The following is a 25,721-nucleotide window of genomic DNA, read 5'->3' on the forward strand; positions in this document are numbered from 1 at the left end:
CCTAAAAGGCACAGTAAAAACAAAACCGTCTTCTACCACTGGGACTTACCTGATCCAGACCTGCCCCCTCTGCTACGATTAGCACAATGACATTGCCAAAGGCTACAGTCAGCAGCCAGCCGGCCTGCAGCACTGACTTCATGTTGGCTGGGGCCTGTATTGAACATAGACCTAGATATTGTTTATCATTGGCAGGGAAAAGCATATCACATGTTCTTCACTCAAACATGATCTCCTTGTAGAGGCTGAATTCCTAATAATCAACCCGTAGCTGTCTATACCCCCTAGCCACTTCTAGTAGATCTGAAAGGTTTCTGGTTGGTATAAGCTAAGTGTTCATCATACTGGACACCAATTCTTTCAGATCTACACAGGTGCCTAAGTAAGCATTTGAGGTTTATTAGTCAATACTCAACCAATACTCAATGAATAATCACTGGATACCTACTGACCTGTGAATAGGAGAACTCGATGCCTGTGATGGAGAACATGACTTCTCCTGCTGTCATCAGGGCATACTGGGGGATCTGCCAGGCTATGTGAACATTGTTGGCCTTCACAAATCAAATCAAAAATAATTGAATCACATGCTTCGTAAACAACAGACGTAGACTAACAGTAAAATTCCCAACAATGCAGAGAGAAAAAAGGAGAAATAATAACCTTCACATCCTCCATCTTCTGGGGAATGATCTGTCCAGGGCCCTGGACAAAAGTAAAGGAAGATATGAGTACTGTCTGCCAGAGCAGGCACTGACGATGTGAGCAATGCCAAGGTCGTGGGTTCAATTCCCGCAGGGATCACATACCTTTAGTAAGTGTAACTTACTAGGTAGCTAGTACTAGAAGTAGCTAGTACTGTGCTAGTCCATGTATTTATACTGCCAATGTGGTTTCAGGCCATAGCAGGCAGCACTTAATAGTACCTACATACAGTATGGTATTTTGTGATCTCATGTATAGGCAGTGGGCTGACTCACCCCTTTGAGGATGACGGTGTATGAAGCTCCAGAGTCAAGCAGGCCCAGGTTAATGGAGAAATCCTGTGAGCCTGATGTACACCTCACATGTGTATACCTGTGAGAGATGGCATAGGTGAAGGATTTAGAGAGGGCAGAGGTAAAAGAGATCTGTGGATACTGAGATATGATACTGACTATCAGTGGAGGCTGCTGAGGGGAGGACGGCTCATAATAATGGCTGGAATGGAGCATATGGAATGGTATCAAAAACATGGAAACCACGTTTGAAGTATTTGATACCATTCCACTTATTCTGCTCCAGCCATTACCACGAGCTCGTCCTCTCTAATTAAGGTGCCACCAGCCTCCTGTGGACTGTATCTATTTCTAAATTATTACTACATTAGTCAGATGTTCAATGTTAGAAAATTAGGAATATCAATTATTGAATGTTTGTCAGTGGACTAGGAAGAGACACTTTACACTATGTTAAGATGAACTGCAATGGAACAGAAATATGGCCACTCACTCATTTCTTTCCACACTCTTATTGGGAGATATGCCATAGTCAGCGGGTATGTGAAAGTCCACACCAGCCATTGTTACGTTCACAGCCTCACTCCGCGTGTTTATGAACCTGTTAGAGCAATACTTGAATCTTTGCAGCGTATTCACTGAACTAACGGAAGTCAGTCTTTCCGATGGAGTATTATTCCTATTTCAATTCAAACATAAACACATAATTACCTCAGGTATGCTTCCATTTTTTCACTTTTAAGTATGTTGTCTGTCGCCTATATTATAAAAAAATGAAAACAGAAACAGATTGCAAACACAGAAATGATTACTGTAGTGACTGAAAGTACAGTTCTACAGAACTGTAAGATAATAGTGAACTTCAGACTCACTAGTTGACACACTATTCCCGAGGTTTTGCTGTGCAGGACGAGACTGTAGGCTTTCTGCTCTGTGAAAGTCTCTCTACACTCATGAAAGTGTCCATTGTGATTGATCCCCACAGTGATGGTCTTGTTGTGTCCCCCCAGTTCAAGATGCTGATATGCTTGAGGATCCTGATAGACATAGAGGCATGTGTATTACATGTATTGCCATGATTAATGTTCAGCTCTAATCAGACCTGCGTTCAAATATTAAATTATTTCAAATACTCCAACTGGGCTTGATCGAGCTTTCCTGGCACAATGGAACCAATAAAATAGTCGCAAAACGGCAAACTCCAGGCAGGCTAAAGCAAACACAAAGATTTCAAATAGTATTTGAACCCAGGTCTGGCTGTAATAGCTGTAGAACAATGGACCTGTTGACCTCAGAACACACTCCTATCTGTTGCCGTGAGATGTAGCTGTAAATTCCTATGGTGTCAGACTATTATTAGTCACAGCATTATTAGCGTAGCAGAGTAAAACTAGGGTAAAACGCCCCAGCCCAGTTTACCTCATAGGATTTGATGGGTTGTGAGAATAGGTTACTCCCAGGGATGCTTAGTTTGACGTCACTGTCAGCCAGGTTGTAGACCTGTAGCAGACACTGTCCATGAGGTGCAGGCTCCACCACCGTTTTCTAGCAGAGGAATAGAGAGAGAGGGGACATCAGAGGACAGGTGACTGTCTCTGTTACAAAGGTGGCAATCCAGGTGGATTTGTTTTTACAGTTGCAACATATTAATGTTGTTCCTGCTACACTAAACACTTCTCCAGGCATTGTGACATCAGACCATCTATGCAGCGCAACTGCAAAAACAGATGACCTGGAGTGTCACTTACAGAAGTGAAGTGACCCAGAGATCAGAGGAGGCTGGTGGGAGGAGCTATAGTAGGATGGGCTCATTGTAATGACTGGAATGGAATTAATGTAACGGAGTCTAACGTGGTTTCCATATGTTGGATACGGTTCCATTTATTCCATTCCAGCCATTACAATAAGCCTATAGCTCCTCCCACCAGCCTCCTCTGCCAGAGATGCTGCGTCTTACCATGACGTTGACCTCCACCAAGGTGGCAGCACCGAAGGCCAGCGCTGCAAAGATCATACCAACAGCCATCTTCTTCAGCGGCCTAAGGGGAGATGGAGACGTATCAGGCATTCTGTCTCTAAAGGGGAGATGGAGACGGTATCAGGCATTCTGTCTCTAAAGGGGAGATGGAGACGGTATCAGGCATTCTGTCTCTAAAGGGGAGATGGAGACGTATCAGGCATTCTGTCTCTAAAGGGGAGATGGAGACGGTATCAGGCATTCTGTCTCTAAAGGGGAGATGGAGACGGTATCAGGCATTCTGTCTCTAAAGGGGAGATGGAGACGTATCAGGCATTCTGTCTCTAAAGGGGAGATGGAGACGTATCAGGCATTCTGTCTCTAAAGGGGAGATGGAGACGGTATCAGGCATTCTGTCTCTAAAGGGGAGATGGAGACGTATCAGGCATTCTGTCTCTAAAGGGGAGATGGAGACGGTATCAGGCATTCTGTCTCTAAAGGGGAGATGGAGACGGTATAAGGCATTCTGTCTCTAAAGGGGAGATGGAGACGGTATCAGGCATTCTGTCTCTAAAGGGGAGATGGAGACGTATCAGGCATTCTGTCTCTAAAGGGGAGATGGAGACGGTATCAGGCATTCTGTCTCTAAAGGGGAGATGGAGACGGTATCAGGCATTCTGTCTCTAAAGGGGAGATGGAGACGGTATCAGGCATTCTGTCTCTAAAGGGGAGATGGAGACGGTATCAGGCATTCTGTCTCTAAAGGGGAGATGGAGACGGTATCAGGCATTCTGTCTCTAAAGGGGAGATGGAGATGTATCAGGGTTTCTGTTTCTAAAGGGGAGATGGAGACGGTATCAGGCATTCTGTCTCTAAAGGGGAGATGGAGATGTATCAGGGTTTCTGTTTCTAAAGGGGAGATGGAGACGGTATCAGGCATTCTGTCTCTAAAGGGGAGATGGAGATGTATCAGGGTTTCTGTTTCTAAAGGGGAGATGGAGCCGTATCAGGCATTCTGTCTCTAAAGGGGAGATGGAGACGGTATCAGGCATTCTGTCTCTAAAGGGGAGAAGGAGATGTATCAGGGTTTCTGTCTCTAAAGGGGAGATGGAGACCCTATCAGGCATTCTGTCTCTAAAGGGGAGATGGAGACGGTATCAGGCATTCTGTCTCTAAAGGGGAGATGGAGCCGTATCAGGCATTCTGTCTCTAAAGGGGAGATGGAGACGTATCAGGCATTCTGTCTCTAAAGGGGAGATGGAGACGGTATCAGGCATTCTGTCTCTAAAGGGGAGATGGAGACGTATCAGGCATTCTGTCTCTAAAGGGGAGATGGAGACGGTATCAGGCATTCTGTCTCTAAAGGGGAGATGGAGACGGTATCAGGCATTCTGTCTCTAAAGGGGAGATGGAGACGGTATCAGGCATTCTGTCTCTAAAGGGGAGATGGAGACGTATCAGGCATTCTGTCTCTAAAGGGGAGATGGAGACGGTATCAGGCATTCTGTCTCTAAAGGGGAGATGGAGACGGTATCAGGCATTCTGTCTCTAAAGGGGAGATGGAGACGGTATCAGGCATTCTGTCTCTAAAGGGGAGATGGAGACGGTATCAGGCATTCTGTCTCTAAAGGGGAGATGGAGACGGTATCAGGCATTCTGTCTCTAAAGGGGAGATGGAGATGTATCAGGGTTTCTGTTTCTAAAGGGGAGATGGAGACGGTATCAGGCATTCTGTCTCTAAAGGGGAGATGGAGACGGTATCAGGCATTCTGTCTCTAAAGGGGAGATGGAGATGTATCAGGGTTTCTGTTTCTAAAGGGGAGATGGAGACGGTATCAGGCATTCTGTCTCTAAAGGGGAGATGGAGATGTATCAGGGTTTCTGTTTCTAAAGGGGAGATGGAGCCGTATCAGGCATTCTGTCTCTAAAGGGGAGATGGAGACGGTATCAGGCATTCTGTCTCTAAAGGGGAGAAGGAGATGTATCAGGGTTTCTGTCTCTAAAGGGGAGATGGAGACCCTATCAGGCATTCTGTCTCTAAAGGGGAGATGGAGACGGTATCAGGCATTCTGTCTCTAAAGGGGAGATGGAGCCGTATCAGGCATTCTGTCTCTAAAGGGGAGATGGAGACCGTATCAGGCATTCTGTCTCTAAAGGGGAGATGGAGACGGTATCAGGCATTCTGTCTCTAAAGGGGAGATGGAGCCGTATCAGGCATTCTGTCTCTAAAGGGGAGATGGAGACGGTATCAGGCATTCTGTCTCTAAAGGGGAGATGGAGACGGTATCAGGCATTCTGTCTCTAAAGGGGAGATGGAGACGTATCAGGCATTCTGTCTCTAAAGGGGAGATGGAGACGGTATCAGGCATTCTGTCTCTAAAGGGGAGATGGAGCCGTATCAGGCATTCTGTCTCTAAAGGGGAGATGGAGACGTATCAGGCATTCTGTCTCTAAAGGGGAGATGGAGACGGTATCAGGCATTCTGTCTCTAAAGGGGAGATGGAGATGTATCAGGCTTTCTGTCTCTAAAGGGGAGATGGAGACGGTATCAGGCATTCTGTCTCTAAAGGGGAGATGGAGCCGTATCGGGCATTCTGTCTCTAAAGGGGAGATGGAGCCGTATCAGGCATTCTGTCTCTAAAGGGGAGATGGAGACGGTATCAGGCATTCTGTCTCTAAAGGGGAGATAGAGACGGTATCAGGCATTCTGTCTCTAAAGGGGAGATGGAGATGTATCAGGCTTTCTGTCTCTAAAGGGGAGATGGAGACGGTATCAGGCATTCTGTCTCTAAAGGGGAGATGGAGACGGTATCAGGCATTCTGTCTCTAAAGGGGAGATGGAGACGGTATCAGGCATTCTGTCTCTAAAGGGGAGATGGAGCCGTATCAGGCATTCTGTCTCTAAAGGGGAGATGGAGACGGTATCAGGCATTCTGTCTCTAAAGGGGAGATGGAGCCGTATCAGGCATTCTGTCTCTAAAGGGGAGATGGAGCCGTATCAGGCATTCTGTCTCTAAAGGGGAGATGGAGACGTATCAGGCATTCTGTCTCTAAAGGGGAGATGGAGACGGTATCAGGCATTCTGTCTCTAAAGGGGAGATGGAGACGGTATCAGGCATTCTGTCTCTAAAGGGGAGATGGAGACGGTATCAGGCATTCTGTCTCTAAAGGGGAGATGGAGCCGTATCAGGCATTCTGTCTCTAAAGGGGAGATGGAGACGGTATCAGGCATTCTGTCTCTAAAGGGGAGATGGAGACGGTATCAGGCATTCTGTCTCTAAAGGGGAGATGGAGACGTATCAGGCATTCTGTCTCTAAAGGGGAGATGGAGACGTATCAGGCATTCTGTCTCTAAAGGGGAGATGGAGACGTATCAGGCATTCTGTCTCTAAAGGGGAGATGGAGACGGTATCAGGCATTCTGTCTCTAAAGGGGAGATGGAGACGGTATCAAGCATTCTGTCTCTAAAGGGGAGATGGAGACGGTATCAGGCATTCTGTCTCTAAAGGGGAGATGGAGCCATATCAGGCATTCTGTCTCTAAAGGGGAGATGGAGCCGTATCAGGCATTCTGTCTCTAAAGGGGAGATGGAGACGGTGTCAAGCATTCTGTCTCTAAAGGGGAGATGGAGACGGTATCAGGCATTCTGTCTCTAAAGGGGAGATGGAGACGGTATCAGGCATTCTGTCTCTAAAGGGGAGATGGAGATGTATCAGGGTTTCTGTTTCTAAAGGGGAGATGGAGACGGTATCAGGCATTCTGTCTCTAAAGGGGAGATGGAGATGTATCAGGGTTTCTGTTTCTAAAGGGGAGATGGAGCCGTATCAGGCATTCTGTCTCTAAAGGGGAGATGGAGACGGTATCAGGCATTCTGTCTCTAAAGGGGAGAAGGAGATGTATCAGGGTTTCTGTCTCTAAAGGGGAGATGGAGACCCTATCAGGCATTCTGTCTCTAAAGGGGAGATGGAGACGGTATCAGGCATTCTGTCTCTAAAGGGGAGATGGAGCCGTATCAGGCATTCTGTCTCTAAAGGGGAGATGGAGACCGTATCAGCCATTCTGTCTCTAAAGGGGAGATGGAGACGGTATCAGGCATTCTGTCTCTAAAGGGGAGATGGAGCCGTATCAGGCATTCTGTCTCTAAAGGGGAGATGGAGACGGTATCAGGCATTCTGTCTCTAAAGGGGAGATGGAGACGGTATCAGGCATTCTGTCTCTAAAGGGGAGATGGAGACGTATCAGGCATTCTGTCTCTAAAGGGGAGATGGAGACGTATCAGGCATTCTGTCTCTAAAGGGGAGATGGAGACGGTATCAGGCATTCTGTCTCTAAAGGGGAGATGGAGATGTATCAGGCTTTCTGTCTCTAAAGGGGAGATGGAGACGGTATCAGGCATTCTGTCTCTAAAGGGGAGATGGAGCCGTATCGGGCATTCTGTCTCTAAAGGGGAGATGGAGCCGTATCAGGCATTCTGTCTCTAAAGGGGAGATGGAGACGGTATCAGGCATTCTGTCTCTAAAGGGGAGATAGAGACGGTATCAGGCATTCTGTCTCTAAAGGGGAGATGGAGATGTATCAGGCTTTCTGTCTCTAAAGGGGAGATGGAGACGGTATCAGGCATTCTGTCTCTAAAGGGGAGATGGAGACGGTATCAGGCATTCTGTCTCTAAAGGGGAGATGGAGACGGTATCAGGCATTCTGTCTCTAAAGGGGAGATGGAGCCGTATCAGGCATTCTGTCTCTAAAGGGGAGATGGAGACGGTATCAGGCATTCTGTCTCTAAAGGGGAGATGGAGCCGTATCAGGCATTCTGTCTCTAAAGGGGAGATGGAGCCGTATCAGGCATTCTGTCTCTAAAGGGGAGATGGAGACGTATCAGGCATTCTGTCTCTAAAGGGGAGATGGAGACGGTATCAGGCATTCTGTCTCTAAAGGGGAGATGGAGACGGTATCAGGCATTCTGTCTCTAAAGGGGAGATGGAGACGGTATCAGGCATTCTGTCTCTAAAGGGGAGATGGAGCCGGTATCAGGCATTCTGTCTCTAAAGGGGAGATGGAGCCGTATCAGGCATTCTGTCTCTAAAGGGGAGATGGAGACGGTATCAGGCATTCTGTCTCTAAAGGGGAGATGGAGACGTATCAGGCATTCTGTCTCTAAAGGGGAGATGGAGACGGTATCAGGCATTCTGTCTCTAAAGGGGAGATGGAGACGGTATCAGGCATTCTGTCTCTAAAGGGGAGATGGAGACGTATCAGGCATTCTGTCTCTAAAGGGGAGATGGAGACGTATCAGGCATTCTGTCTCTAAAGGGGAGATGGAGACGGTATCAGGCATTCTGTCTCTAAAGGGGAGATGGAGACGTATCAGGCATTCTGTCTCTAAAGGGGAGATGGAGACGGTATCAGGCATTCTGTCTCTAAAGGGGAGATGGAGACGGTATAAGGCATTCTGTCTCTAAAGGGGAGATGGAGACGGTATCAGGCATTCTGTCTCTAAAGGGGAGATGGAGACGTATCAGGCATTCTGTCTCTAAAGGGGAGATGGAGACGGTATCAGGCATTCTGTCTCTAAAGGGGAGATGGAGACGGTATCAGGCATTCTGTCTCTAAAGGGGAGATGGAGACGGTATCAGGCATTCTGTCTCTAAAGGGGAGATGGAGACGGTATCAGGCATTCTGTCTCTAAAGGGGAGATGGAGACGGTATCAGGCATTCTGTCTCTAAAGGGGAGATGGAGATGTATCAGGGTTTCTGTTTCTAAAGGGGAGATGGAGACGGTATCAGGCATTCTGTCTCTAAAGGGGAGATGGAGATGTATCAGGGTTTCTGTTTCTAAAGGGGAGATGGAGACGGTATCAGGCATTCTGTCTCTAAAGGGGAGATGGAGATGTATCAGGGTTTCTGTTTCTAAAGGGGAGATGGAGCCGTATCAGGCATTCTGTCTCTAAAGGGGAGATGGAGACGGTATCAGGCATTCTGTCTCTAAAGGGGAGAAGGAGATGTATCAGGGTTTCTGTCTCTAAAGGGGAGATGGAGACCCTATCAGGCATTCTGTCTCTAAAGGGGAGATGGAGACGGTATCAGGCATTCTGTCTCTAAAGGGGAGATGGAGCCGTATCAGGCATTCTGTCTCTAAAGGGGAGATGGAGACGTATCAGGCATTCTGTCTCTAAAGGGGAGATGGAGACGGTATCAGGCATTCTGTCTCTAAAGGGGAGATGGAGACGTATCAGGCATTCTGTCTCTAAAGGGGAGATGGAGACGGTATCAGGCATTCTGTCTCTAAAGGGGAGATGGAGACGGTATCAGGCATTCTGTCTCTAAAGGGGAGATGGAGACGGTATCAGGCATTCTGTCTCTAAAGGGGAGATGGAGACGTATCAGGCATTCTGTCTCTAAAGGGGAGATGGAGACGGTATCAGGCATTCTGTCTCTAAAGGGGAGATGGAGACGGTATCAGGCATTCTGTCTCTAAAGGGGAGATGGAGACGGTATCAGGCATTCTGTCTCTAAAGGGGAGATGGAGACGGTATCAGGCATTCTGTCTCTAAAGGGGAGATGGAGACGGTATCAGGCATTCTGTCTCTAAAGGGGAGATGGAGATGTATCAGGGTTTCTGTTTCTAAAGGGGAGATGGAGACGGTATCAGGCATTCTGTCTCTAAAGGGGAGATGGAGACGGTATCAGGCATTCTGTCTCTAAAGGGGAGATGGAGATGTATCAGGGTTTCTGTTTCTAAAGGGGAGATGGAGACGGTATCAGGCATTCTGTCTCTAAAGGGGAGATGGAGATGTATCAGGGTTTCTGTTTCTAAAGGGGAGATGGAGCCGTATCAGGCATTCTGTCTCTAAAGGGGAGATGGAGACGGTATCAGGCATTCTGTCTCTAAAGGGGAGAAGGAGATGTATCAGGGTTTCTGTCTCTAAAGGGGAGATGGAGACCCTATCAGGCATTCTGTCTCTAAAGGGGAGATGGAGACGGTATCAGGCATTCTGTCTCTAAAGGGGAGATGGAGCCGTATCAGGCATTCTGTCTCTAAAGGGGAGATGGAGACCGTATCAGGCATTCTGTCTCTAAAGGGGAGATGGAGACGGTATCAGGCATTCTGTCTCTAAAGGGGAGATGGAGCCGTATCAGGCATTCTGTCTCTAAAGGGGAGATGGAGACGGTATCAGGCATTCTGTCTCTAAAGGGGAGATGGAGACGGTATCAGGCATTCTGTCTCTAAAGGGGAGATGGAGACGTATCAGGCATTCTGTCTCTAAAGGGGAGATGGAGACGGTATCAGGCATTCTGTCTCTAAAGGGGAGATGGAGCCGTATCAGGCATTCTGTCTCTAAAGGGGAGATGGAGACGTATCAGGCATTCTGTCTCTAAAGGGGAGATGGAGACGGTATCAGGCATTCTGTCTCTAAAGGGGAGATGGAGATGTATCAGGCTTTCTGTCTCTAAAGGGGAGATGGAGACGGTATCAGGCATTCTGTCTCTAAAGGGGAGATGGAGCCGTATCGGGCATTCTGTCTCTAAAGGGGAGATGGAGCCGTATCAGGCATTCTGTCTCTAAAGGGGAGATGGAGACGGTATCAGGCATTCTGTCTCTAAAGGGGAGATAGAGACGGTATCAGGCATTCTGTCTCTAAAGGGGAGATGGAGATGTATCAGGCTTTCTGTCTCTAAAGGGGAGATGGAGACGGTATCAGGCATTCTGTCTCTAAAGGGGAGATGGAGACGGTATCAGGCATTCTGTCTCTAAAGGGGAGATGGAGACGGTATCAGGCATTCTGTCTCTAAAGGGGAGATGGAGCCGTATCAGGCATTCTGTCTCTAAAGGGGAGATGGAGACGGTATCAGGCATTCTGTCTCTAAAGGGGAGATGGAGCCGTATCAGGCATTCTGTCTCTAAAGGGGAGATGGAGCCGTATCAGGCATTCTGTCTCTAAAGGGGAGATGGAGACGTATCAGGCATTCTGTCTCTAAAGGGGAGATGGAGACGGTATCAGGCATTCTGTCTCTAAAGGGGAGATGGAGACGGTATCAGGCATTCTGTCTCTAAAGGGGAGATGGAGACGGTATCAGGCATTCTGTCTCTAAAGGGGAGATGGAGCCGTATCAGGCATTCTGTCTCTAAAGGGGAGATGGAGACGGTATCAGGCATTCTGTCTCTAAAGGGGAGATGGAGACGGTATCAGGCATTCTGTCTCTAAAGGGGAGATGGAGACGTATCAGGCATTCTGTCTCTAAAGGGGAGATGGAGACGTATCAGGCATTCTGTCTCTAAAGGGGAGATGGAGACGTATCAGGCATTCTGTCTCTAAAGGGGAGATGGAGACGGTATCAGGCATTCTGTCTCTAAAGGGGAGATGGAGACGGTATCAAGCATTCTGTCTCTAAAGGGGAGATGGAGACGGTATCAGGCATTCTGTCTCTAAAGGGGAGATGGAGCCATATCAGGCATTCTGTCTCTAAAGGGGAGATGGAGCCGTATCAGGCATTCTGTCTCTAAAGGGGAGATGGAGACGGTGTCAAGCATTCTGTCTCTAAAGGGGAGATGGAGACGGTATCAGGCATTCTGTCTCTAAAGGGGAGATGGAGACGGTATCAGGCATTCTGTCTCTAAAGGGGAGATGGAGATGTATCAGGGTTTCTGTTTCTAAAGGGGAGATGGAGACGGTATCAGGCATTCTGTCTCTAAAGGGGAGATGGAGACGTATCAGGGTTTCTGTTTCTAAAGGGGAGATGGAGCCGTATCAGGCATTCTGTCTCTAAAGGGGAGATGGAGACGGTATCAGGCATTCTGTCTCTAAAGGGGAGATGGAGACGTATCAGGGTTTCTGTTTCTAAAGGGGAGATGGAGCCATATCAGGCATTCTGTCTCTAAAGGGGAGATGGAGCCGTATCAGGCATTCTGTCTCTAAAGGGGAGATGGAGACGGTGTCAAGCATTCTGTCTCTAAAGGGGAGATGGAGACGGTATCAGGCATTCTGTCTCTAAAGGGGAGATGGAGACGGTATCAGGCATTCTGTCTCTAAAGGGGAGATGGAGATGTATCAGGGTTTCTGTTTCTAAAGGGGAGATGGAGACGGTATCAGGCATTCTGTCTCTAAAGGGGAGATGGAGACGTATCAGGGTTTCTGTTTCTAAAGGGGAGATGGAGCCGTATCAGGCATTCTGTCTCTAAAGGGGAGATGGAGACGGTATCAGGCATTCTGTCTCTAAAGGGGAGATGGAGATGTATCAGGGTTTCTGTTTCTAAAGGGGAGATGGAGACGGTATCAGGCATTCTGTCTCTAAAGGGGAGATGGAGACGTATCAGGGTTTCTGTTTCTAAAGGGGAGATGGAGCCGTATCAGGCATTCTGTCTCTAAAGGGGAGATGGAGACGGTATCAGGCATTCTGTCTCTAAAGGGGAGAAGGAGATGTATCAGGGTTTCTGTCTCTAAAGGGGAGATGGAGACCCTATCAGGCATTCTGTCTCTAAAGGGGAGATGGAGACGGTATCAGGCATTCTGTCTCTAAAGGGGAGATGGAGCCGTATCAGGCATTCTGTCTCTAAAGGGGAGATGGAGACCGTATCAGCCATTCTGTCTCTAAAGGGGAGATGGAGACGGTATCAGGCATTCTGTCTCTAAAGGGGAGATGGAGCCGTATCAGGCATTCTGTCTCTAAAGGGGAGATGGAGACGGTATCAGGCATTCTGTCTCTAAAGGGGAGATGGAGACGGTATCAGGCATTCTGTCTCTAAAGGGGAGATGGAGACGTATCAGGCATTCTGTCTCTAAAGGGGAGATGGAGACGTATCAGGCATTCTGTCTCTAAAGGGGAGATGGAGACGGTATCAGGCATTCTGTCTCTAAAGGGGAGATGGAGATGTATCAGGCTTTCTGTCTCTAAAGGGGAGATGGAGACGGTATCAGGCATTCTGTCTCTAAAGGGGAGATGGAGCCGTATCGGGCATTCTGTCTCTAAAGGGGAGATGGAGCCGTATCAGGCATTCTGTCTCTAAAGGGGAGATGGAGACGGTATCAGGCATTCTGTCTCTAAAGGGGAGATAGAGACGGTATCAGGCATTCTGTCTCTAAAGGGGAGATGGAGATGTATCAGGCTTTCTGTCTCTAAAGGGGAGATGGAGACGGTATCAGGCATTCTGTCTCTAAAGGGGAGATGGAGACGGTATCAGGCATTCTGTCTCTAAAGGGGAGATGGAGACGGTATCAGGCATTCTGTCTCTAAAGGGGAGATGGAGCCGTATCAGGCATTCTGTCTCTAAAGGGGAGATGGAGACGGTATCAGGCATTCTGTCTCTAAAGGGGAGATGGAGCCGTATCAGGCATTCTGTCTCTAAAGGGGAGATGGAGCCGTATCAGGCATTCTGTCTCTAAAGGGGAGATGGAGACGTATCAGGCATTCTGTCTCTAAAGGGGAGATGGAGACGGTATCAGGCATTCTGTCTCTAAAGGGGAGATGGAGACGGTATCAGGCATTCTGTCTCTAAAGGGGAGATGGAGACGGTATCAGGCATTCTGTCTCTAAAGGGGAGATGGAGCCGGTATCAGGCATTCTGTCTCTAAAGGGGAGATGGAGCCGTATCAGGCATTCTGTCTCTAAAGGGGAGATGGAGACGGTATCAGGCATTCTGTCTCTAAAGGGGAGATGGAGACGGTATCAGGCATTCTGTCTCTAAAGGGGAGATGGAGACGTATCAGGCATTCTGTCTCTAAAGGGGAGATGGAGACGGTATCAGGCATTCTGTCTCTAAAGGGGAGATGGAGACGTATCAGGCATTCTGTCTCTAAAGGGGAGATGGAGACGTATCAGGCATTCTGTCTCTAAAGGGGAGATGGAGACGGTATCAGGCATTCTGTCTCTAAAGGGGAGATGGAGACGGTATCAAGCATTCTGTCTCTAAAGGGGAGATGGAGACGGTATCAGGCATTCTGTCTCTAAAGGGGAGATGGAGCCATATCAGGCATTCTGTCTCTAAAGGGGAGATGGAGCCGTATCAGGCATTCTGTCTCTAAAGGGGAGATGGAGACGGTGTCAAGCATTCTGTCTCTAAAGGGGAGATGGAGACGGTATCAGGCATTCTGTCTCTAAAGGGGAGATGGAGCCATATCAGGCATTCTGTCTCTAAAGGGGAGATGGAGACGTATCAGGCATTCTGTCTCTAAAGGGGAGATGGAGACGTATCAGGCATTCTGTCTCTAAAGGGGAGATGGAGACGGTATCAAGCATTCTGTCTCTAAAGGGGAAAGGGAGACGGTATCAGGCATTCTGTCTCTAAAGGGGAGATGGAGCCATATCAGGCATTCTGTCTCTAAAGGGGAGATGGAGCCGTATCAGGCATTCTGTCTCTAAAGGGGAGATGGAGACGGTATCAGGCATTCTGTCTCTAAAGGGGAGATGGAGACGGTATCAGGCATTCTGTCTCTAAAGGGGAGATGGAGACGGTATCAGGCATTCTGTCTCTAAAGGGGAGATGGAGACGGTATCAGGCATTCTGTCTCTAAAGGGGAGATGGAGCCGTATCAGGCATTCTGTCTCTAAAGGGGAGATGGAGACGTATCAGGCATTCTGTCTCTAAAGGGGAGATGGAGACGTATCAAGCATTCTGTCTCTAAAGGGGAGATGGAGACGTATCAGGCATTCTGTCTCTAAAGGGGAGATGGAGACGTATCAGGCATTCTGTCTCTAAAGGGGAGATGGAGACGGTATCAGGCATTCTGTCTCTAAAGGGGAGATGGAGACGGTATCAGGCATTCTGTCTCTAAAGGGGAGATGGAGACGTATCAGGCATTCTGTCTCTAAAGGGGAGATGGAGCCGTATCAGGCATTCTGTCTCTAAAGGGGAGATGGAGACGGTATCAGGCATTCTGTCTCTAAAGGGGAGATGGAGACGTATCAGGCATTCTGTCTCTAAAGGGGAGATGGAGACGTATCAGGCATTCTGTCTCTAAAGGGGAGATGGAGACGGTATCAGGCATTCTGTCTCTAAAGGGGAGATGGAGACGTATCAGGCATTCTGTCTCTAAAGGGGAGATGGAGCCGTATCAGGCATTCTGTCTCTAAAGGGGAGATGGAGACGGTATCAGGCATTCTGTCTCTAAAGGGGAGATGGAGACGTATCAGGCATTCTGTCTCTAAAGGGGAGATGGAGCCGTATCAGGCATTCTGTCTCTAAAGGGGAGATGGAGACGGTATCAGGCATTCTGTCTCTAAAGGGGAGATGGAGACGGTATCAGGCATTCTGTCTCTAAAGGGGAGATGGAGCCGTATCAGGCATTCTGTCTCTAAAGGGGAGATGGAGACGGTATCAGGCATTCTGTCTCTAAAGGGGAGATGGAGACGGTATCCGGCATTCTGTCTCTAAAGGGGAGATGGAGACGGTATCCGGCATTCTGTCTCTAAAGGGGAGATGGAGACGTATCAGGCATTCTGTCTCTAAAGGGGAGATGGAGACGGTATCAGGCATTCTGTCTCTAAAGGGGAGATGGAGACGGTATCAGGCATTCTGTCTCTAAAGGGGAGATGGAGCCGTATCAGGCATTCTGTCTCTAAAGGGGAGATGGAGACGGTATCAGGCATTCTGTCTCTAAAGGGGAGATGGAGACGGTATCAGGCATTCTGTCTCTAAAGGGGAGATGGAGACGTATCAGGCATTCTGTCTCTAAAGGGGAGATGGAGCCGTATCAGGCATTCTGTCTCTAAAGGGGAGATGGAGACGGTATCAGGCATTCTGTCTCTAAAGGGGAGATGGAGCCGTATCAGGCATTCTGTCTCTAAAGGGGAGATGGAGACGGTATCAGGCATTCTGTCTCTAAAGGGGAGATGGAGACGTATCAGGCATTCTGTCTCTAAAGGGGAGATGGAGACGGTATCAGGCATTCTGTCTCTAAAGGGGAGATGGAGCCGTATCAGGCATTCTGTCTCTAAAGGGGAGATGGAGACGGTATCAGGCATTCTGTCTCTAAAGGGGAGATGGAGCCATATCAGGCATTCTGTCTCTAAAGGGGAGATGGAGACGGTATCAGGCATTCTGTCTCTAAAGGGGAGATGGAGACGGTATCAGGCATTCTGTCTCTAAAGGGGAGATGGAGACGGTATCAGGCATTCTGTCTCTAAAGGGGAGATGGAGCCGTATCAGGCATTCTGTCTCTAAAGGGGAGATGGAGACGGTATCAGGCATTCTGTCTCTAAAGGGGAGATGGAGCCGTATCAGGCATTCTGTCTCTAAAGGGGAGATGGAGACGTATCAGGCATTCTGTCTCTAAAGGGGAGATGGAGATGGTATCAGGCATTCTGTCTCTAAAGGGGAGATGGAGACGGTATCAGGCATTCTGTCTCTAAAGGGGAGATGGAGACGGTATCAGGCATTCTGTCTCTAAAGGGGAGATGGAGACGGTATCAGGCATTCTGTCTCTAAAGGGGAGATGGAGCCGTATCAGGCATTCTGTCTCTAAAGGGGAGATGGAGCCGTATCAGGCATTCTGTCTCTAAAGGGGAGATGGAGACGGTATCAGGCATTCTGTCTCTAAAGGGGAGATGGAGCCGTATCAGGCATTCTGTCTCTAAAGGGGAGATGGAGACGGTATCAGGCATTCTGTCTCTAAAGGGGAGATGGAGCCGTATCAGGCATTCTGTCTCTAAAGGGGAGATGGAGACGGTATCAGGCATTCTGTCTCTAAAGGGGAGATGGAGACGTATCAGGCATTCTGTCTCTAAAGGGGAGATGGAGACGGTATCAGGCATTCTGTCTCTAAAGGGGAGATGGAGACGTATCAGGCATTCTGTCTCTAAAGGGGAGATGGAGATGGTATCAGGCATTCTGTCTCTAAAGGGGAGATGGAGACGTATCAGGCATTCTGTCTCTAAAGGGGAGATGGAGACGGTATCAGGCATTCTGTCTCTAAAGGGGAGATGGAGACGTATCAGGCATTCTGTCTCTAAAGGGGAGATGGAGATGGTATCAGGCATTCTGTCTCTAAAGGGGAGATGGAGACGGTATCAGGCATTCTGTCTCTAAAGGGGAGATGGAGACGGTATCAGGCATTCTGTCTCTAAAGGGGAGATGGAGACGGTATCAGGCATTCTGTCTCTAAAGGGGAGATGGAGCCGTATCAGGCATTCTGTCTCTAAAGGGGAGATGGAGCCGTATCAGGCATTCTGTCTCTAAAGGGGAGATGGAGACGGTATCAGGCATTCTGTCTCTAAAGGGGAGATGGAGCCGTATCAGGCATTCTGTCTCTAAAGGGGAGATGGAGACGGTATCAGGCATTCTGTCTCTAAAGGGGAGATGGAGCCGTATCAGGCATTCTGTCTCTAAAGGGGAGATGGAGACGGTATCAGGCATTCTGTCTCTAAAGGGGAGATGGAGACGTATCAGGCATTCTGTCTCTAAAGGGGAGATGGAGACGGTATCAGGCATTCTGTCTCTAAAGGGGAGATGGAGACGTATCAGGCATTCTGTCTCTAAAGGGGAGATGGAGCCGTATCAGGCATTCTGTCTCTAAAGGGGAGATGGAGACGGTATCAGGCATTCTGTCTCTAAAGGGGAGATGGAGACGGTATCAGGCATTCTGTCTCTAAAGGGGAGATGGAGCCGTATCAGGCATTCTGTCTCTAAAGGGGAGATGGAGACGGTATCAGGCATTCTGTCTCTAAAGGGGAGATGGAGACGGTATCCGGCATTCTGTCTCTAAAGGGGAGATGGAGACGGTATCCGGCATTCTGTCTCTAAAGGGGAGATGGAGACGTATCAGGCATTCTGTCTCTAAAGGGGAGATGGAGACGGTATCAGGCATTCTGTCTCTAAAGGGGAGATGGAGACGGTATCAGGCATTCTGTCTCTAAAGGGGAGATGGAGCCGTATCAGGCATTCTGTCTCTAAAGGGGAGATGGAGACGGTATCAGGCATTCTGTCTCTAAAGGGGAGATGGAGACGGTATCAGGCATTCTGTCTCTAAAGGGGAGATGGAGACGTATCAGGCATTCTGTCTCTAAAGGGGAGATGGAGCCGTATCAGGCATTCTGTCTCTAAAGGGGAGATGGAGACGGTATCAGGCATTCTGTCTCTAAAGGGGAGATGGAGCCGTATCAGGCATTCTGTCTCTAAAGGGGAGATGGAGACGGTATCAGGCATTCTGTCTCTAAAGGGGAGATGGAGACGTATCAGGCATTCTGTCTCTAAAGGGGAGATGGAGACGGTATCAGGCATTCTGTCTCTAAAGGGGAGATGGAGCCGTATCAGGCATTCTGTCTCTAAAGGGGAGATGGAGACGGTATCAGGCATTCTGTCTCTAAAGGGGAGATGGAGCCATATCAGGCATTCTGTCTCTAAAGGGGAGATGGAGACGGTATCAGGCATTCTGTCTCTAAAGGGGAGATGGAGACGGTATCAGGCATTCTGTCTCTAAAGGGGAGATGGAGACGGTATCAGGCATTCTGTCTCTAAAGGGGAGATGGAGCCGTATCAGGCATTCTGTCTCTAAAGGGGAGATGGAGACGGTATCAGGCATTCTGTCTCTAAAGGGGAGATGGAGCCGTATCAGGCATTCTGTCTCTAAAGGGGAGATGGAGACGTATCAGGCATTCTGTCTCTAAAGGGGAGATGGAGATGGTATCAGGCATTCTGTCTCTAAAGGGGAGATGGAGACGGTATCAGGCATTCTGTCTCTAAAGGGGAGATGGAGACGGTATCAGGCATTCTGTCTCTAAAGGGGAGATGGAGACGGTATCAGGCATTCTGTCTCTAAAGGGGAGATGGAGCCGTATCAGGCATTCTGTCTCTAAAGGGGAGATGGAGCCGTATCAGGCATTCTGTCTCTAAAGGGGAGATGGAGACAGTATCAGGCATTCTGTCTCTAAAGGGGAGATGGAGCCGTATCAGGCATTCTGTCTCTAAAGGGGAGATGGAGACGGTATCAGGCATTCTGTCTCTAAAGGGGAGATGGAGCCGTATCAGGCATTCTGTCTCTAAAGGGGAGATGGAGACGGTATCAGGCATTCTGTCTCTAAAGGGGAGATGGAGACGTATCAGGCATTCTGTCTCTAAAGGGGAGATGGAGACGGTATCAGGCATTCTGTCTCTAAAGGGGAGATGGAGACGGTATCAGGCATTCTGTCTCTAAAGGGGAGATGGAGACGGTATCAGGCATTCTGTCTCTAAAGGGGAGATGGAGCCGTATCAGGCATTCTGTCTCTAAAGGGGAGATGGAGACGGTATCAGGCATTCTGTCTCTAAAGGGGAGATGGAGACGTATCAGGCATTCTGTCTCTAAAGGGGAGATGGAGACGTATCAGGCATTCTGTCTCTAAAGGGGAGATGGAGACGGTATCAGGCATTCTGTCTCTAAAGGGGAGATGGAGACCGTATCAGGCATTCTGTCTCTAAAGGGGAGATGGAGACGGTATCAGGCATTCTGTCTCTAAAGGGGAGATGGAGACGGTATCAAGCATTCTGTCTCTAAAGGGGAGATGGAGACGGTATCAGGCATTCTGTCTCTAAAGGGGAGATGGAGCCATATCAGGCATTCTGTCTCTAAAGGGGAGATGGAGCCGTATCAGGCATTCTGTCTCTAAAGGGGAGATGGAGACGGTGTCAAGCATTCTGTCTCTAAAGGGGAGATGGAGACGGTATCAGGCATTCTGTCTCTAAAGGGGAGATGGAGCCATATCAGGCATTCTGTCTCTAAAGGGGAGATGGAGACGTATCAGGCATTCTGTCTCTAAAGGGGAGATGGAGACGGTATCAAGCATTCTGTCTCTAAAGGGGAGATGGAGACGGTATCAGGCATTCTGTCTCTAAAGGGGAGATGGAGCCATATCAGGCATTCTGTCTCTAAAGGGGAGATGGAGACGTATCAGGCATTCTGTCTCTAAAGGGGAGATGGAGACGTATCAGGCATTCTGTCTCTAAAGGGGAGATGGAGACGTATCAAGCATTCTGTCTCTAAAGGGGAGATGGAGCCGTATCAGGCATTCTGTCTCTAAAGGGGAGATGGAGACGGTATCAGGCATTCTGTCTCTAAAGGGGAGATGGAGACGGTATCAGGCATTCTGTCTCTAAAGGGGAGATGGAGCCGTATCAGGCATTCTGTCTCTAAAGGGGAGATGGAGACGGTATCAGGCATTCTGTCTCTAAAGGGGAGATGGAGACGGTATCAGGCATTCTGTCTCTGAAGGGGAGATGGAGACGGTATCAGGCATTCTGTCTCTAAAGGGGAGATGGAGACGGTATCAGGCATTCTGTCTCTAAAGGGGAGATGGAGCCGTATCAGGCATTCTGTCTCTAAAGGGGAGATGGAGACGGTATCAGGCATTCTGTCTCTAAAGGGGAGATGGAGACGGTATCAGGCATTCTGTCTCTAAAGGGGAGATGGAGACGTATCAGGCATTCTGTCTCTAAAGGGGAGATGGAGACGGTATCAGGCATTCTGTCTCTAAAGGGGAGATGGAGACGGTATCAGGCATTCTGTCTCTAAAGGGGAGATGGAGACGGTATCAGGCATTCTGTCTCTAAAGGGGAGATGGAGCCGTATCAGGTATTCTGTCTCTAAAGGGGAGATGGAGACGGTATCAGGCATTCTGTCTCTAAAGGGGAGATGGAGCCGTATCAGGCATTCTGTCTCTAAAGGGGAGATGGAGACGTATCAGGCATTCTGTCTCTAAAGGGGAGATGGAGACGGTATCAGGCATTCTGTCTCTAAAGGGGAGATGGAGACGGTATCAGGCATTCTGTCTCTAAAGGGGAGATGGAGACGGTATCAGGCATTCTGTCTCTAAAGGGGAGATGGAGCCGTATCAGGCATTCTGTCTCTAAAGGGGAGATGGAGCCGTATCAGGCATTCTGTCTCTAAAGGGGAGATGGAGACGTATCAGGCATTCTGTCTCTAAAGGGGAGATGGAGACGTATCAGGCATTCTGTCTCTAAAGGGGAGATGGAGACGTATCAGGCATTCTGTCTCTAAAGGGGAGATGGAGACGGTATCAGGCATTCTGTCTCTAAAGGGGAGATGGAGACGTATCAGGCATTCTGTCTCTAAAGGGGAGATGGAGACGGTATCAGGCATTCTGTCTCTAAAGGGGAGATGGAGACGTATCAGGCATTCTGTCTCTAAAGGGGAGATGGAGACGTATCAGGCATTCTGTCTCTAAAGGGGAGATGGAGACGTATCAGGCATTCTGTCTCTAAAGGGGAGATGGAGACGTATCAGGCATTCTGTCTCTAAAGGGGAGATGGAGACGTATCAGGCATTCTGTCTCTAAAGGGGAGATGGAGACGGTATCAGGCATTCTGTCTCTAAAGGGGAGATGGAGACGTATCAGGCATTCTGTCTCTAAAGGGGAGATGGAGACGGTATCAGGCATTCTGTCTCTAAAGGGGAGATGGAGCCGTATCAGGCATTCTGTCTCTAAAGGGGAGATGGAGACGTATCAGGCATTCTGTCTCTAAAGGGGAGATGGAGACGGTATCAGGCATTCTGTCTCTAAAGGGGAGATGGAGACGGTATCAGGCATTCTGTCTCTAAAGGGGAGATGGAGACGGTATCAGGCATTCTGTCTCTAAAGGGGAGATGGAGACGGTATCAGGCATTCTGTCTCTAAAGGGGAGATGGAGCCGTATCAGGCATTCTGTCTCTAAAGGGGAGATGGAGACGGTATCAGGCATTCTGTCTCTAAAGGGGAGATGGAGACGGTATCAGGCATTCTGTCTCTAAAGGGGAGATGGAGACGTATCAGGCATTCTGTCTCTAAAGGGGAGATGGAGACGGTATCAGGCATTCTGTCTCTAAAGGGGAGATGGAGACGGTATCAGGCATTCTGTCTCTAAAGGGGAGATGGAGACGGTATCAGGCATTCTGTCTCTAAAGGGGAGATGGAGACGGTATCAGGCATTCTGTCTCTAAAGGGGAGATGGAGACGGTATCAGGCATTCTGTCTCTAAAGGGGAGATGGAGACGGTATCAGGCATTCTGTCTCTAAAGGGGAGATGGAGCCGTATCAGGCATTCTGTCTCTAAAGGGGAGATGGAGCCGTATCAGGCATTCTGTCTCTAAAGGGGAGATGGAGCCGTATCAGGCATTCTGTCTCTAAAGGGGAGATGGAGCCGTATCAGGCGTTCTGTCTCTAAAGGGGAGATGGAGACGGTATCAGGCATTCTGTCTCTAAAGGGGAGATGGAGCCGTATCAGGCATTCTGTCTCTAAAGGGGAGATGGAGACGGTATCAGGCATTCTGTCTCTAAAGGGGAGATGGAGCCGTATCAGGCATTCTGTCTCTAAAGGGGAGATGGAGCCGTATCAGGCATTCTGTCTCTAAAGGGGAGATGGAGACGGTATCAGGCATTCTGTCTCTAAAGGGGAGATGGAGACGTATCAGGCATTCTGTCTCTAAAGGGGAGATGGAGACGGTATCAGGCATTCTGTCTCTAAAGGGGAGATGGAGACGGTATCAGGCATTCTGTCTCTAAAGGGGAGATGGAGACGGTATCAGGCATTCTGTCTCTAAAGGGGAGATGGAGCCGTATCAGGCATTCTGTCTCTAAAGGGGAGATGGAGCCGTATCAGGCATTCTGTCTCTAAAGGGGAGATGGAGACGTATCAGGCATTCTGTCTCTAAAGGGGAGATGGAGACGGTATCAGGCATTCTGTCTCTAAAGGGGAGATGGAGACGTATCAGGCATTCTGTCTCCAAAGGGGAGATGGAGCCGTATCAGGCATTCTGTCTCTAAAGGGGAGATGGAGACGTATCAGGCATTCTGTCTCTAAAGGGGAGATGGAGACGGTATCAGGCATTCTGTCTCTAAAGGGGAGATGGAGACGGTATCAGGCATTCTGTCTCTAAAGGGGAGATGGAGACGGTATCAGGCATTCTGTCTCTAAAGGGGAGATGGAGACGGTATCAGGCATTCTGTCTCTAAAGGGGAGATGGAGCCGTATCAGGCATTCTGTCTCTAAAGGGGAGATGGAGACGGTATCAGGCATTCTGTCTCTAAAGGGGAGATGGAGACGGTATCAGGCATTCTGTCTCTAAAGGGGAGATGGAGACGTATCAGGCATTCTGTCTCTAAAGGGGAGATGGAGACGGTATCAGGCATTCTGTCTCTAAAGGGGAGATGGAGACGGTATCAGGCATTCTGTCTCTAAAGGGGAGATGGAGACGGTATCAGGCATTCTGTCTCTAAAGGGGAGATGGAGACGGTATCAGGCATTCTGTCTCTAAAGGGGAGATGGAGACGGTATCAGGCATTCTGTCTCTAAAGGGGAGATGGAGCCGTATCAGGCATTCTGTCTCTAAAGGGGAGATGGAGCCGTATCAGGCATTCTGTCTCTAAAGGGGAGATGGAGCCGTATCAGGCATTCTGTCTCTAAAGGGGAGATGGAGCCGTATCAGGCATTCTGTCTCTAAAGGGGAGATGGAGACGGTATCAGGCATTCTGTCTCTAAAGGGGAGATGGAGCCGTATCAGGCATTCTGTCTCTAAAGGGGAGATGGAGACGTATCAGGCATTCTGTCTCTAAAGGGGAGATGGAGACGGTATCAGGCATTCTGTCTCTAAAGGGGAGATGGAGACGGTATCAGGCATTCTGTCTCTAAAGGGGAGATGGAGACGGTATCAGGCATTCTGTCTCTAAAGGGGAGATGGAGACGGTATCAGGCATTCTGTCTCTAAAGGGGAGATGGAGACGGTATCAGGCATTCTGTCTCTAAAGGGGAGATGGAGCCGTATCAGGCATTCTGTCTCTAAAGGGGAGATGGAGACGGTATCAGGCATTCTGTCTCTAAAGGGGAGATGGAGACGGTATCAGGCATTCTGTCTCTAAAGGGGAGATGGAGACGTATCAGGCATTCTGTCTCTAAAGGGGAGATGGAGACGGTATCAGGCATTCTGTCTCTAAAGGGGAGATGGAGACGTATCAGGCATTCTGTCTCTAAAGGGGAGATGGAGACGGTATCAGGCATTCTGTCTCTAAAGGGGAGATGGAGACGGTATCAGGCATTCTGTCTCTAAAGGGGAGATGGAGCCGTATCAGGCATTCTGTCTCTAAAGGGGAGATGGAGCCGTATCAGGCATTCTGTCTCTAAAGGGGAGATGGAGGCGTATCAGGCATTCTGTCTCTAAAGGGGAGATGGAGACGGTATCAGGCATTCTGTCTCTAAAGGGGAGATGGAGACGTATCAGGCATTCTGTCTCTAAAGGGGAGATGGAGACGTATCAGGCATTCTGTCTCTAAAGGGGAGATGGAGACGGTATCAGGCATTCTGTCTCTAAAGGGGAGATGGAGACGGTATCAGGCATTCTGTCTCTAAAGGGGAGATGGAGACGGTATCAGGCATTCTGTCTCTAAAGGGGAGATGGAGACGGTATCAGGCATTCTGTCTCTAAAGGGGAGATGGAGACGGTATCAGGCATTCTGTCTCTAAAGGGGAGATGGAGACGGTATCAGGCATTCTGTCTCTAAAGGGGAGATGGAGCCGTATCAGGCATTCTGTCTCTAAAGGGGAGATGGAGCCGTATCAGGCATTCTGTCTCTAAAGGGGAGATGGAGCCGTATCAGGCATTCTGTCTCTAAAGGGGAGATGGAGCCGTATCAGGCATTCTGTCTCTAAAGGGGAGATGGAGACGGTATCAGGCATTCTGTCTCTAAAGGGGAGATGGAGCCGTATCAGGCATTCTGTCTCTAAAGGGGAGATGGAGCCGTATCAGGCATTCTGTCTCTAAAGGGGAGATGGAGCCGTATCAGGCATTCTGTCTCTAAAGGGGAGATGGAGACGGTATCAGGCATTCTGTCTCTAAAGGGGAGATGGAGACGGTATCAGGCATTCTGTCTCTAAAGGGGAGATGGAGCCGTATCAGGCATTCTGTCTCTAAAGGGGAGATGGAGACGGTATCAGGCATTCTGTCTCTAAAGGGGAGATGGAGACGGTATCAGGCATTCTGTCTCTAAAGGGGAGATGGAGACGTATCAGGCATTCTGTCTCTAAAGGGGAGATGGAGACGGTATCAGGCATTCTGTCTCTAAAGGGGAGATGGAGACGGTATCAGGCATTCTGTCTCTAAAGGGGAGATGGAGACGGTATCAGGCATTCTGTCTCTAAAGGGGAGATGGAGACGGTATCAGGCATTCTGTCTCTAAAGGGGAGATGGAGCAGTATCAGGCATTCTGTCTCTAAAGGGGAGATGGAGCCGTATCAGGCATTCTGTCTCTAAAGGGGAGATGGAGCCGTATCAGGCATTCTGTCTCTAAAGGGGAGATGGAGCCGTATCAGGCATTCTGTCTCTAAAGGGGAGATGGAGACGTATCAGGCATTCTGTCTCTAAAGGGGAGATGGAGACGGTATCAGGCATTCTGTCTCTAAAGGGGAGATGGAGACGGTATCAGGCATTCTGTCTCTAAAGGGGAGATGGAGCCATATCAGGCATTCTGTCTCTAAAGGGGAGATGGAGACGTATCAGGCATTCTGTCTCTAAAGGGGAGATGGAGACGGTATCAGGCATTCTGTCTCTAAAGGGGAGATGGAGACGGTATCAAGCATTCTGTCTCTAAAGGGGAGATGGAGACGGTATCAGGCATTCTGTCTCTAAAGGGGAGATGGAGACGGTATCAGGCATTCTGTCTCTAAAGGGGAGATGGAGACGGTATCAGGCATTCTGTCTCTATAGGGGAGATGGAGACGGTATCAGGCATTCTGTCTCTAAAGGGGAGATGGAGACGGTATCAGGCATTCTGTCTCTAAAGGGGAGATGGAGCCGTATCAGGCATTCTGTCTC

General features: G+C 49.0%; 1 protein-coding gene across 2 annotated transcripts in view; it reads right to left on the reverse strand.

Annotated features, from left to right (window-relative positions):
- LOC139539100 (solute carrier family 15 member 2-like) overlaps positions 1-25,721 on the reverse strand; it is a 60,669-nt gene that overhangs the window by 1,189 nt on the left and 33,759 nt on the right. Inside the window, exons 15-23 of one of the 2 annotated variants that reach the window (XM_071341860.1) lie at positions 2,956-3,037; positions 2,418-2,543; positions 1,871-2,035; positions 1,710-1,756; positions 1,492-1,599; positions 981-1,077; positions 664-705; positions 453-554; positions 50-154 (exon numbers count right to left, since the gene is read on the reverse strand). In XM_071341860.1, the coding sequence (XP_071197961.1) occupies positions 50-154; positions 453-554; positions 664-705; positions 981-1,077; positions 1,492-1,599; positions 1,710-1,756; positions 1,871-2,035; positions 2,418-2,543; positions 2,956-3,037 (874 nt within the window). The remainder of the gene's footprint in view (positions 1-49; positions 155-452; positions 555-663; positions 706-980; positions 1,078-1,491; positions 1,600-1,709; positions 1,757-1,870; positions 2,036-2,417; positions 2,544-2,955; positions 3,038-25,721) is intronic. The other variant, XM_071341861.1, reaches the window with a different exon arrangement.

Source organism: Salvelinus alpinus, chromosome 14 (genome assembly GCF_045679555.1).
Source record: "Salvelinus alpinus chromosome 14, SLU_Salpinus.1, whole genome shotgun sequence".
Lineage (NCBI taxonomy): Eukaryota > Metazoa > Chordata > Actinopteri > Salmoniformes > Salmonidae > Salvelinus > Salvelinus alpinus.